General features: G+C 39.4%; 1 protein-coding gene across 1 annotated transcript; it reads left to right on the forward strand.

Moving 5' to 3' along the window:
• Positions 1-402: 402 nt before the first annotated feature.
• On the forward strand, positions 403-5,434 carry epas1a (endothelial PAS domain protein 1a). Its single transcript, XM_071524010.1, has 9 exons — positions 403-479; positions 1,262-1,428; positions 2,223-2,494; positions 2,632-2,728; positions 2,874-2,974; positions 3,075-3,238; positions 4,550-4,656; positions 4,828-4,996; positions 5,341-5,434. The coding sequence occupies exons 1-9, from the start codon at positions 454-456 to the stop codon at positions 5,402-5,404; spliced, it is 1,167 nt and encodes a 388-aa protein (XP_071380111.1). The 5' UTR covers positions 403-453; the 3' UTR covers positions 5,405-5,434.
• Positions 5,435-14,137: the final 8,703 nt, after the last annotated feature.

Raw genomic sequence — 14,137 nt, forward strand, 5'->3', positions numbered from 1 at the left:
GGTATTTTATCGATTTTTGCAGCCTACGGGGAGCCGGGTCTGTGGGATGAAACTAAAAGAAAGTGTGTGAGAGAAAAGAGCAGAGAAGAGGGGGGGTGGGGGGGTGTGTGGGGGGGGTGTGTGCATGCATGCATGTACAGTAGTGTGCAGAGAGGGAGGGAGGGGGGAGTGGGGGAAGGAAGGGGAGGGTGATGCTTTTCCTGGCCAGCTGACCTATCATCTTGCTCAGATTTGGAGGCCTGCATGTGATGCACATGCAGAGGAGAGAGAAGACACTTTGGGGTTGGACCAATTGCCTTGAGACATTTGGCAGCAGTCACCGGCTCTCAGGCTACCTGTGACGGTGCAAATTGCGGCAGGGAGATTTCCCGCCGGGCTGCGAATTCCCACCGCCGTCTCATTGTCTGAGCCAACTTTCACCACGGCCCGGGATAAAGACGCGTTTGGGATATTATGACAGCAGACAGGGAGAGGAGAAGGTAAGGCTCGGCCTCACATCACGGCATGCTGACTTTGTACAGAGACATTTTGATGACCACATTCACAGTATATGTCTATATTCACTGTTTCCTTAAAAAAAGACATATATTTAAGTTGTTCTCTTTTTGAAGTTATTACAGTTCTACTTCCCCATGCCCTTCAATTCACACTTTCACTTCAGTTCAACTACTGGATCAACATCATTAAATTACTGATAATAACCCTCACAAAAAATCCTAAAAAAAAAACTTAGCCCTTATCATACTTCATGATATATTTTATCTGCAATTTATATATTATTTATATATCACTGTAATATTTAGTAATTTTTTATCACTTTAATATTGTTATAGCGATTTGGAGTGTAACTGTGGTACTAGTGAGTTAATACTCACTAACAATATCCTATCATACTTTATGGTATTTTTCATCTAATATTGTATCACTATAATATTCCCATTATGATCCTATAGGTACTTAAGGTATATACTTGATACTTAAGGTATGTCTATGGTATCAACAGTGAGTATATATTGACCTATATATATGATATATTGATATATTGATATATATTGACCTTATTGTACTTTTTGGCATTGTTTTATCCTCCTATGGTACAACTTTAATATTCGTTTTATATTCATATAGGACTTGTGGTGATATCTGCATTATATCTAAAAATGATCACAGGATTACTTGAGTTCTTTCTTACAAGGGAAACTGAACTCAGTCTGAGTCATTTAGTGTCTCTTCCTGTGTAACTGAACGGTTTCCCCTGCAGGGCTGTGAGTCGCGAGGCGGCGAGGAGGAGACGCAGGGTGGAATCTGACGTGTTCGCTGACCTGTCCCGCCTGCTGCCCCTCCAGCCCTCTGTGAGAGCCCACCTGGACAAGCCCTCCGTCATACGCCTCACCCTCAGCTACATACGCATACACACACTGCTCACAGGTACCAGCGTCATCACCACACACCTCTCACACACGTTAATGAGAGTCACCATCTATATAGACCTAAACATCTTTAACACCAGAAACCTCATTAAACTCTCCCCGTATGACAAAAATATAGTTCATTCATACTTCATGTTAAAGATATATTTTAAAATCTTCCAAAAATGGCCAAAAATGTATTTGTACATGATGATATACATTAAAAATATGTTTTGAGTGGCAAAAATATATATTTGGACATACTTGCAGATATATAATGATAATATCAACAAGAAGAAAATGTACTCCACACTACATATTTCAATTAAATGTTTACATGTATAAATACATTTTTGGGGATTTTTTGTATATTTTAAAACATATCTCTAAACATATTCTGCAGTATATGGGAAATGTACTTTTTTGTAAGATGGTTATCTCCTGCCTTAGTAGAAATATTATTTTTCTCCATTATTTTCCGGCTTGTGAATTAGATTGATTGACAGTAAATAGTTTCTAATGCATGTAGTCACAAGACATGTGGGTTTGACATGTGAGTTAGGCTCAACCTAAGAGGAAGTGTTATAACATGAAAGACACCTGGAACACACACACACACACACACACACACACACACACACACACACACACACACACACACACACAGAAACACACACAGACAGATATATGCAGCAGACCACACAATCACCACAATTCACACACACACTGAACCTACTGCAGATGTAAAATAGAATAGAATAGAATAGAATAGAACACCATCAATAACATCAATGACTTGTTATTCTGTCTCAGACATCGCTGGTACAGGGAGAGAGGCCAGTCAAACAGTAAAATACAGACAGCTGGCGCAGAGTGGAGAAGAAGGGCGAAAGTCAGAGAAGAGGGAGCGGGATGATGGACAGAACAAGGAGGAGAAAGAGACGGAGGAGGTGAAGACCTTGGAGGAGGTGGGGGAGACGGAGCTGTACCTGAGGCTCCTGGAGGGCTTTCTGATGGTGGTGTCCACTGAGGGAGACATTGTCTTCCTGTCTGACAATGTCAGCAAGCACATGGGCCTGACTCAGGTGCACACACACACACACACACACACACACACACACACACACACACACACACACACACACACATTTCTGCATGATCGCATTATGTGCATTCAGAGGGTTTGGAACTGAATATGTCCTTCATATGTGTTTCTGCACAGGCTGAGTTGATGGGACACAATATTTATGAGTTCACCCACCCTTGTGACCACGAGGAAATTAGAAATAATCTACGTCTATTTGCAGGTGTGTGTGTGTGTGTGTGTGTGTGTGTGTGTGCAATACTCTGCTTTGTTCCCCACAAACTACTGAATGGATACCTCTCATTTTCTATAGATTTTAATGACAATGAGAGCAAATGACAATGCCTGTGTTGTTGAATAAATCACTGATTGGTTTTGAGGGGGTGGCTTGTGTGGCGCTGAGAGGGACTTTGTCATGAGGATGAAGAGCGCGATGACGCACAGAGGAAGAACCGCCAACCTCAAGTCAGCTACTTGGAAGGTGAGAGAGTGATAGTACTGCTGGTCTTCAATAGATATAATTTATTTAATAATAATTACCTCCATCCTCTATGTTTGGTTGTCTGTTTTTCATTGGCCAGGTGCTCCACTGTAAGGGCCATGTGAAGGTGTGTGTTGCCCCCTCTTCGTTCCCCTGCCTGCTGCTAACCTGCCGGCCTCTTCCCCTCTCACACACACTCCTCAGCGTGCACACCTTCACCAGCCAGCACAGCATGGACATGAGGTTCACACACTGTGACCCCAGGTGATTTACAGCCATGCACACACTCACAAAGACACACACAAGCACATGCAAATTAGTTTGTATTTTCTTAATACTCTGAATACAGTGGCAACGAAAAATTACCAACCACCCTGTATCTCTAATATTTCCCAAGTAGCCTACAAGTGATGTTACTTTGTTGAAATTCTACTTAAGTAGAGGTTAAGATTAATGGTGTAAAAATTTCCTTAAGTAAAAGTAAAAAATACTGAGTAAAAGTTACTGAGTTGCATTAAAAAAGCAGACATTGCTATATATGATTTTTCCCATGTAATGCAAAGAGGACGAGATGAGAGTACAATAAGCGATACTGTAATGTTGATATAAACTACTGTATGTAGAGCGTTCTAAATATAAGATTCTGAAATTCACGTCATTATTTGATCTGTTAAAAAAAACAACTGAAAATGCCTAATCCCATTATTCAACAACATTACTACATTGATGTTTGTTTTGCTATTAGCTATCCAACTAGCTAGCAAGGTTAGCAAACTAAGTACACAAGAAATCTGCAGCTACAGTACAATTACAGTACGATGAGTAACTGTGATTTGTTATACAGCAACTGTGCAGCAATAGTGCAGCAAGCATGTAAAAAGTGGCTTAGTTTACACTACTGTTTAAAAATGTATGCTTAATTAACAAGTAATTTAGCATTACCTAAGCACATGCTAACATATGAGTTAACTCATTACTCCATTTATGATATACAAACCTGACTGTTTTATTACTTACTCTAGATATTGCTACAGTTGTAGAAGTATAAGTGACTTATGAGCAACTTCCTGAATAATGGTTTCATAACCCAGTGATGTACTATGCATAGTTTCTAGGCTTTGAGTTGGTTCCCATGACCTGAAATAAGATTTTTTTGATGATGACAAAAATTAGCACTAACACAATAACCACCAGTGTGTTCTAATTTTCCCTTTTAATTGTATTTATTGATTTACACCTCCATATTACAATATTCAGGAGTATTATAGTTATTTGTGGCTGCTGCAGAGTTACATAATAAGTAAAATGTTAACATACAATTAGTTAAACTGGTAGTTAGCACTGTAGTTATTAACTCATTATAAAGTGCTTACACATTAATCAGCATATTGGTTGACCATGACTGAAGCATACACAATATCTAATACATTGACATGTGCAGTCAATGCAGAATCACTAATTAAGCATAATTTTCAGAACTGTGATATTATGTGCTACCAAAGTAACACAAAAGTGGTTTTGTGTGTGTGTGTGTGTGTGTGTGTGTGTGTGTGTGTGTGCGCGCACACTTCACAGGGTGACGGTGCTTTTAGGTTACAGTCCTGAGGAGCTTCTGGGTCGTTCAATCTACGATCTCTGTCACACACTAGACGCAAACCGCCTGACAAAAAGTCATGTGAACTGTGAGTAGTGATGCACACATATACAGGTGCACGGCACGCACACACTCACACACACACTCACACACATACAAAAAAAAATCCATCTCTATTCCTCTCCTGTTCTCTCTCACTTTCTCACCTCCCTTTCTTTGTCTCCTTCTCTTTCTCTCCCTCTCTCTCTCCCTCTCTCAGTGTGTCTGAAGAGCCAGTCAGTGAGTGGTCAGTACAGGATGCTGGTGAGAGGTGGAGGTTATGTCTGGGTGGAGAGTCACAGTGCTGTCATCCCCAGCACCCGTCCCTCCAAGTCCAACCCCATCGCCCAGCAGCCTCTCTGCATCCTCTGTGTGACTTATGTCCTCAGGTACCACACATTCAAATCTCCACTGTTAAGAATTGATTTAATTGATTTTTCAATAATTTGGAGTTGAATTTAGTGTTGATTGTGGAGTGTTGTTTGTTCACTCATAGAGCTGATGTGGCTGTTCAAAACTATCTTAAGTGTTAAATTAACTGATGTTGTGGATTTATACAAACACTGGCATGGTGTTGCTTTATACACTCTCAGAGTTAAACTCACACTCACAATCACTCAATCAATATCACTTAACTAATATAGAGAGCGTAGTGTAGTGTATAGTTATTTATAACTGATGTGATTTTGTGTGTGTGTGTGTGTGTGTGTGTGTGTGTGTGTGTGTGTTACAGTGGAGTGGAGGAGCCGTCCCTGCTGCTATCTTTGGACCAGACCATCCATAGATATATGAAATGAAATCAGTGTCCATGAACTATCTGCTCTACCTCCCTCTGTGGATCCCTATGAATTCTTTTCATTGCACTAATTCAATAATAATAAAAAAAAAAAATAAAAAAAAAATAAACATTGAAAACTACTTGCTGTCCCTTTGTGTAGCACAGTATTCAAGATAAGTCTGTGTGTGTTTGTGTCAACCCCTCATTTATGGAGGGTATATTATCATCTGATGACACTTTGATTCCTGATGGCAGAACTGAGCATGGCTTCAAATATTTGAACTATCAGAGATTTTGCTTGACTCACCAGACACTTAAACCATACCTGGGTGAAAAAGCTTTGCAAATAATTTGTAGTATTTGTGGAGCTTGTAGTACCAGATAGGTTTAGATACTGGAGTTCAGGTAAGTTTTCAATCAAAGAAAAGTATGTTAATGAAATGACTTCATTCAAATACATGTGTGATCGTCTAAACTTTTTCACACTTATTCTGCTGTCCTGGGTGGTAAACTCCATCTATCTTACACTAAAATAGGATGAAACAAACCATAAAAAATATTTGAGCCAGGTTTGACTAAAACAGACCTGGGTCAAAACTGGATACATCACTGGTAATCACATCACTTAGATAGAACTAAGCACTCCTTGCATTTTTTTCTTAAAGTATTTTTAAATATTGGCCGGCTTCTTGCATCATTCTGGCTGTATCACACCTTCTCTACTGTTAAAGGGAAGCTGCAAAGCCTTGAGTGCAGTCTGTGGTTGACAGACAGTTGAGGGGTGCAGTGAGGGTCTGAGTCTGTCATCGAAAGTAAGCCGTCTGTCTGCTGCGATCAGCCGCATGACCCCTTCCTGACCTCTCTGGACCTGACCTTACTTCCTGTGGGGTTTCCTCCTGGGTCACCTGACGCGTGGGGTGACATCGCTTACACACACACACACACACACACACACAAGATACAGATGCACTATGCTGATGAAGAGATGTGAACAGACACAAACAAGCCAAAACCACAGCTTCCTGAATAGAGACACTTGATTGGAAAGTTCTCGTGGGAAACTTTTCAACTTTTTACCTCTCAGCCTCTCGAAATATTTACACGTCCACAAACTGTCTGTCTCTGTCTGTTACACACACACACACACACACACACACACACACGCACGTGCACACACACAAACACTTTCAATTTCAATTTCACTTCACATTTGATGTACATTGACAAAACAAGTGAAAACCATGATAATATTGATTTTTAAAAGAACATTCTTACATAATAACATCAGACAACAGAAACTAGTCAAAACCTAAATGCATCAAGTTATCAGCAGGTATTACTCAGGTAATGGCAGGTAACTCATAACTAAAAAGTACAGTGTAAGAATCATTCCTCCAGACTGATACATATCCCTCTGACATATTTCAATGTAATTTGTGTAAAATGTTTTCTAGCACTAACACTTGTTCTAAGTTATTAAATATTTCCTTTAATAAAGCACAATTTGTATTACCTGAGGGTGTATTTTGCTTATTATTACCACTTTTTAGTATTGATTGAAACTATAAGCCATTCTGCAATGCCCCTAACAATGATCATTCACCTTTTAATAAAAATCAAACTAAAAACAAGTCTGCAAATAATAACACTTAAATAAATATTCTATTGCCTTAGCGGTCCTCTTTATCTCATAATATTATTTATCATAATTAATGCATTTATAATAACAAAAAAACCGATTAAATACATTTACATATTATTCAAATATTAACCCAGTTACTAAGATCTATTTTGATAATAATCTGACCAAATGGGATGCAAATACTAGTTTGTATGTGTAGGGGAATAGGAGACCAATTATATATCCTAAAATAACAGGGTAAGTAAAAAGGCATTTTTATTAAATAACTATTGTTTTATGGATTATTATGGTAGAATATGGGACAATTGTAAGAAAATGTTAAAAAGTTTTCTAATCATGCATTAAAATGACTTTGAAACAGTTGTGTGAATAAGGGTAACAGGGTTGACATATGTTATGGTTTCTGTGTATAAAAAATACATAACATCCACAGGATTTAGGTGTTAGGTGTTAGGAGTTGGACCTAGATGTTTTTCTGCAAGTAAAATATTTATTCTTTCTGATATAATGTTAAAAAGATGGAAATTGGACACTTGAAAAAATAGGCAACACTTTGTCCAAAAGGCACATATTTAGAGGAATGAGTTGTTACAAGGTTAGATGTGTTGGTAAAATGAGGAAACATGGTATTTGGAAAGAATGATATGGCAATTGCTATATCATGTTTACATATTGCATCTCATAACACGCTTATGGGAGCAAATCAGCACCTGTGTATTGGTTTAGGTTTGCTGTCTGACAACCGCTAACAATCAGCCCTGCCTCTCGAGTGCACACACTCCTAAATCCCTCCTATACAGACAAAAACAAACGTACAGTTGTACTGAGTGTGATTAAACTGGTTGCATTTCTACAGCCTACACTGAACAAATGGATTTTTTTTTTTATTTAAGCAAATTCACCTCTACTTTTAAGGAAGTGATTTTGATGAAAGCTCCATTTGACAAGGAGAAGCATCTGAAGCATGCCATATGCATTTGACTTGAAAGAACTTGGTAGGCCTATATGGAACATTCAAATGCAGCCACCAGTTATAAGATATCCCTATTCCTGTGGTCCTAAATTCTCCCAGTATCACAGAATGCATTATTATCACTTGTGTATTTCATACTCAAACAAGTAAATGATGATATCTGATGTACTGGAGGCTATCTTTGTCTCTCCCAAGAAGCTCAGATTTCAGCTGTAAACCTCAGTGTATTTGTATTCTTGTCCTTGCACTGATGCAGTCAGACTACAGGCATGTGGGGAAAGCTGCTTGCTCCATCTAGTGTCTGACTGTTGTCAGTGGCAACAACCATACAATCTGCATCCTGTACAGAGCGGCCATATTAAGTGTGTTTTGCCCAGGACAGTGTGATGTAATGTATGTCCCAGCAGGAGTCAGCATGTACACTGACAGATTCTTTCAAAGACTTTCAACTACTAAGTGTCAGTTCTCAATAGGAAATATTGTGTTACTAATACAATTATTTCCAGATATATTCCAGAGAACATGGTGCTGTCAAGATTCAAGACAGAACTGATATAAAGTGTTTTGCAAAAATTAATTAACAAGTGAAAACTAGATTAGGACTACTTACATGCTTACCAGCTATGAGTGTCTTAATGTAATGTTATTTAATCATGTAATAAAATCAAATCACCAATAATAGCTCACTACTACAACTTAACTAACATTACTGCTAACACACTTAGCAAGGCCGACTATATTAATGACTTAGCTTATCTACCAGGAAACCTGACATTAATCTTCTACTAGGTTATTATGACATTGGCTCAAGATTAGGGAAAAAATTATGTTGTCATACTGTATATCATAAAGATGATATGAAACACAAAATCTATGTATGCATACATAAAAGATATATATGTGAAAATGGCAATCCAAATATAAAACCATTCTACAAAATGCCCAAATAAATGTTAGATATATGTGAGGTGGTATGTATGGGTTTAGTATGCCTGCTAATGTGGTTTGTCTTCTGTTAATTGTATTTTGTATTTATAAACCTGCCATGTTGTCAGAGTCTGAATTCTTCAGAGTCCATTTCACTACGACCTACAGATCTGAGTCTTGAGTCTGGCCATGTTGGCTCCTCCTTGCTTTTGTGTGGGGGGAGTAAATGCTTAAAGCTCATGGTAGTGAACATAGTATGGAAATAACACCCCCCCTCCCCACCCTCAACCCACCCCAACACATCTCACACCCCTTATCTCCACTCCTACAGCTCCATACACCCCCTTCCCTCTGTGCCTCAGCTGCAGATGACGTTGGAGAGATCAAGGCTTCCAGAACAATCTGCAGGCCCCGAATTCCCAGGGTCACCTTGAAAACCAACACAGTCATAACCAACCACGAAATGTCAGCAGAGCAAACTCTGGACTAATTAAGAATGTTTGTGTGTGTGTGTGTGTGTGTGTGTGTGTGTGTGTGTGTGTGTGTGTGTGTGTGTGTGTTGAATGAAACACACTTCCCAGAGCCAAGTTAATGAAAGAAAGACTTTGAACTCAGAGGAGACAAACACGGTTTCACAGGCACGAGTGATGTTTTTATAGCAACCTCCTGTCACTTTCCATGAGGGGCAGGTTGGAATGCAAGTGTGATTTCATTAATGAATCAAGATAGGGGCAACCAGTTGGAAAAAATAGGAGGGAATAAGACAGAAGTGGGTTGGATAAGAGAGCAGGTAGATATGATGGTGTATGTGAGGGAGGAGAGAGGGAGCCATGGTGACAAATATTCAAAAACACACTGCACCGCTCCTCCAACAGGGAAGGAAGATATCTTTTCCACCATACTTCCATACATTTCCACTGAAAATAACACATGAGCCAGCTGAACAGGCCCTTGTTTACAACAACCCCCACCTCCAGATCCTCTCCATACCTTCCTCTCCTCCCCCAGTCACAGCCCCACGGCTGGGTGGGTGTTGTCAGGCTGTCAGCCAATGACTGGACAGTGCTCACCCTTTGAAACACAACCATGATAAATCACTGTATGTCAGTGCAGAGAGGAAAACAAAGGGGGGGAGGGGGGGGGAGAGAGAGAGAGAGAGAAAAATTATATGATTCTACCGGCCTAGAGGAGAGAAGAGGTGAGGGAGTGATAGAGTACAATATGCAACCCAAGGCAAATAACTTCATTGCTTTGCCTTTTACTACTGCTTTTTAATTATTAATTACTCTTATTGTTATGATCATTGTTTTATGTGTGGTCGAATTAAAGAGAGATAGACAAAGAGAGAGGGTGAAAGAGAAAGAGTTGAACAGAACTGGCCTCAGGAGCAGAGTTCACAGTTCAGTTCGATTCTGTTTTACAAGTCAGATTGGTTGCTTGGTGTACATGCACAAGCTGCAGTTCAAGGTCTTGACAGAGTATTTTTGAATGATAGTACCACAGCTACACAAGCAACTGTTTGCTGAGACTGGTTCAGAGAACTGGCGATGACAAGGCAATTTTTTTATCTCCATCTTGGACCAGTTTTGAATCAGATTCACCCTTACTTTGTGGTGTGAAATGAAAAGCTTATACAAAAAGAATTTGCAAGAATATTCATAAAGTCAGGCAAATTTTTATATTGTCTTACCGTTTTACAATTCAGGCCCTAGGGTAATGAATCTTACACGGCACCTAAAGGACTAAATAAGCTGAAAATGAAGTTTAAAATATTGCATATCAAAATTGGAGTTACAGTGTTCTCATGTGACAGCAGCACACGCCAAAATTAGGTGTCTGGATGGATGTGTGAGTGATACGATTCTGGTCAATTTTTCAAATACAGCGCCTCACGTAAAATCAGATAATCTTTACTGCTGTTTGCTTATCTTCAGAAAAGACAGGGAGAGACAGAGAGATGGAGGAGACCTTAGACCCTCTATCCCCTCCTCTCTCTCCCTCTGTATCTTCTGGGAAGTAAAATGGTGAGGTTTCGTTTCATCTCAGTGTGCTGTAGCATATCAGCCTTCAACAGTCAATAAAGCTATATGGCCCTGTAACACAGAGATGGAGCAATGAGGAGATAAGCGCTGGCATTATTGTACTGGTAATAGTGAGATATGGCCCAGGCATTGTGCCATTTGCAATGGGTAATATAGTTACTATTGATCACTTTGACCAACTGACAGAATGACGCTATGGGATGTTCAGAACATCAAGATCTATAGCCTGGCCAACCAGACATGCACTTACTGAGACAGAAAGGTGTGTGTGCTGATGTGTCTGTGTGCGTCTTTAATCACATTTAAATAAATGGTAATTTGCTTTTCACATTGTGTAATCATTTCTGAGTTTGTAAGTGTGAGTGTGTGAGTGTTTGTGCAAGTGTGTGTGTGAATGTGTATTTGTACCAGTGCCGGGGGGAATGATTTAATCTTATCTCCCGTTCAGAGTCCACAGGTGTGGGCCCAGGTCAGGGCCTTCATTCAGACAAGCTCAGCACCAACATCTCGCTCTCGCTCTCGCTCTCGCTTGCTCTCTCTCGCTCTCTCTTGCTTGCTCTCTCTCGCTCTCTCTCGCTTGCTCTCTCTCGCTCACTCGCTCGCTCTCTTCCTCTCAGTGTCACAGGGAGGGGCAAACAACCTTTACATGTATGTGTGAAATAATGTGAACATGCAGTGAATGTGGTGTATGAGAAGAGCTACATAAAGTCACACAATCTTGGAATATTTTCATGAAAGAAAAACATTTTCAGACAGGAGTAGACGTTCTACCTAAGCCACAAAAAGGATCAGTTTTCAATGGACAGTGTTGAACATGCTCATCCCCATGAGCTAAAGATATTCTGAGATGAATGCATGAAAACTGACTGATTAACCTTACATCACCACACTGTCACTTACTGTGTAAGCTAATAATTACAGCTACAGTGTCAGAGAGATCATACTCTAGTGGAAAACATCGTTCAGACAATGCAAAATGCTCCATTGATTGGCTGATCAGTAAACTATGACATCGGCTAGGTTTTACCCACGCTGCCTTGCTCCCATGCTGAGCGCTGAGTGCTGTCGCAGCTCAGTGAAAGACACCTGCTCCCCTTCACCGCCCCTCTTCCAGCTGGCAGATCCCCAGTTTCCGACACGTCTAAGCTTTCCAGCAACCCCCCATACACACACACACACACACACACACACACACACATCCCATGAATGACCTGCTGCCCTAATTCACACATCACTTGAACACATCTTGCACACACATACGCACGCACATGTACACATACGCATTCATACACCATAGCACACAGATCTTACAAAGACAATACAGGCTCTTTATAGCACTGTAAACTGGCTGTTTCACGTAGAGTTTGACCATATCCGTTTTTGAAGGCTGACACCAATGTATGGACGCTGCCAATAGACAATATTTTGTGCTGATAGTCAAAACCCTCAAAGTTGACAATTTTCATTTTTTTCATTCATTTACAAGGATTCAGTGGTGGAAGAAGTACTCTGATCCTTTACTTAAGTAAAAGTACCAATACAGCAATGTAAAAATACTCCATTACAAGTAAAAGTCCTGCATGAAAAATCCTACTTAAGTAAAAGTACTTAAGTATTAGCAGCTAAATGTAGTTAAAGTATTCATGTAAAAGTAGTGGTTTGGTGACTGATTATGGTGATTTGGTGACTTTTAATATATATGACATTATTAGATTATTAATACTGAAGCATCAGTGTGTAAGCAGCATGTTATTGTTGTAGCTGCTGGAAGTGGAGCTAGTTTGAACTACTTTAGCTAGTTTCGTCCAGTGGTTCCCAACCTAGGGGTCGGGCCCCTCCAAAGGGTCACCAGATAAATCTGAGGGGTTGTGAGATGATTAATGGGAGAGGAAAGAAGAAAAAACAAAGTTCTGATACACAAATCTGTTTTCAGTTTTTTTACTTTTTCTCTAATTTTTGATTTTTGCTGAAATATTGGATCATTTGAACATTTATTGAAATGAAACCATGTGAGGTTTAGAGGGAAAAATCACTATTTGGTGGAGCTGTTAACAACTCATAGACATCTGGAATGTGACCCCGACTACACACTGCTTTTTGTAAGACGTCAAAAGCCAAAAAGGTTGGAAACCACTGGTTTGTTGTATTTTAAAAGCTTGTTATATTATCCATTGTGTCAAATCTCCATCTGAAAAGTAACTGAAGCTGTTAAATAAATGTAGTGGAGTAGAAAGTACAATATTTCCCTCTGAAATGTAGTGGAGTGGAAATATAAAGTAGCATCAAATGTAAATACTTAAGTAAAGTACAAGTATCTCAAAACTGTACTTAAGTACAGTACTTGAGTAAATGTACTTAGTTACTTTCCACCACTGCAAGGATTATGTGTTTTCCATAGAATTTTAATGAATGGAAAAGTCTCTGAAACAGCATTTAGACCATGGGACACTCTCTTCAAAAAAAAAAAAAAAAAAAAACTCTCTTCATTGAAACAGACTAATGAAATTCTTTTAGGGTTAGCAGCAGTTTTTTCATGTAGGGTGACCCACTCCACCTATTCAATGGTAGAGGATACTTTACTTAAATTAAGAATTAATTTACATTATCAAATAATTAAACAAATAAATGTATAGTATAAAGAAAATAAATGACATTAATGACAAAGGACATTATCGGCCTGTATTGGAAAACTGATATATATTGGTCTAACTCTAGTTTCAAGTTTGTTTAATGAAAAAACATACAAACAAAAACTTTTGTTTATCTGATTTTGTAATGTGGATTGAAATCATCATCTCTCATAAATAACTAACAACAATTTGTCCAAATGAATGAATGAATCAGCCACAAATTGTACATTACTAGTTCAGCTCCACACAGCTGCCTATAAATGTGGTTAAGTTTAACTGCCGTGAACAAAATATACATCACTAAGTATAGGTTTTGTCTTTACAACCCCCCCCCCCCCCTCTCTCTTTCTCTCTCTCCATCTCTCTGTCGCTCTCTCTCAGGTGATCTGTGAAATGCTGATGACAGCAGGCATGGCAGAGATCCTTTGAACAGACTACAGAGACAAAGTACAGAACTGCACCACTGTGGCTGCTGTGCGAAGGCTAATGAATGTCCAGGCTGGGGCACCTCTCATAGTTGAGAGCTCATGTCCCTTCA

Source organism: Centroberyx affinis, unplaced genomic scaffold, assembly GCF_046629955.1.
Source record: "Centroberyx affinis isolate AG114_WGS23_722 - 3 ecotype Tasmania unplaced genomic scaffold, CSIRO-AGI_Caff_v1 ptg001131l_1, whole genome shotgun sequence".
In the NCBI taxonomy this organism is placed as follows: domain Eukaryota; kingdom Metazoa; phylum Chordata; class Actinopteri; order Beryciformes; family Berycidae; genus Centroberyx; species Centroberyx affinis.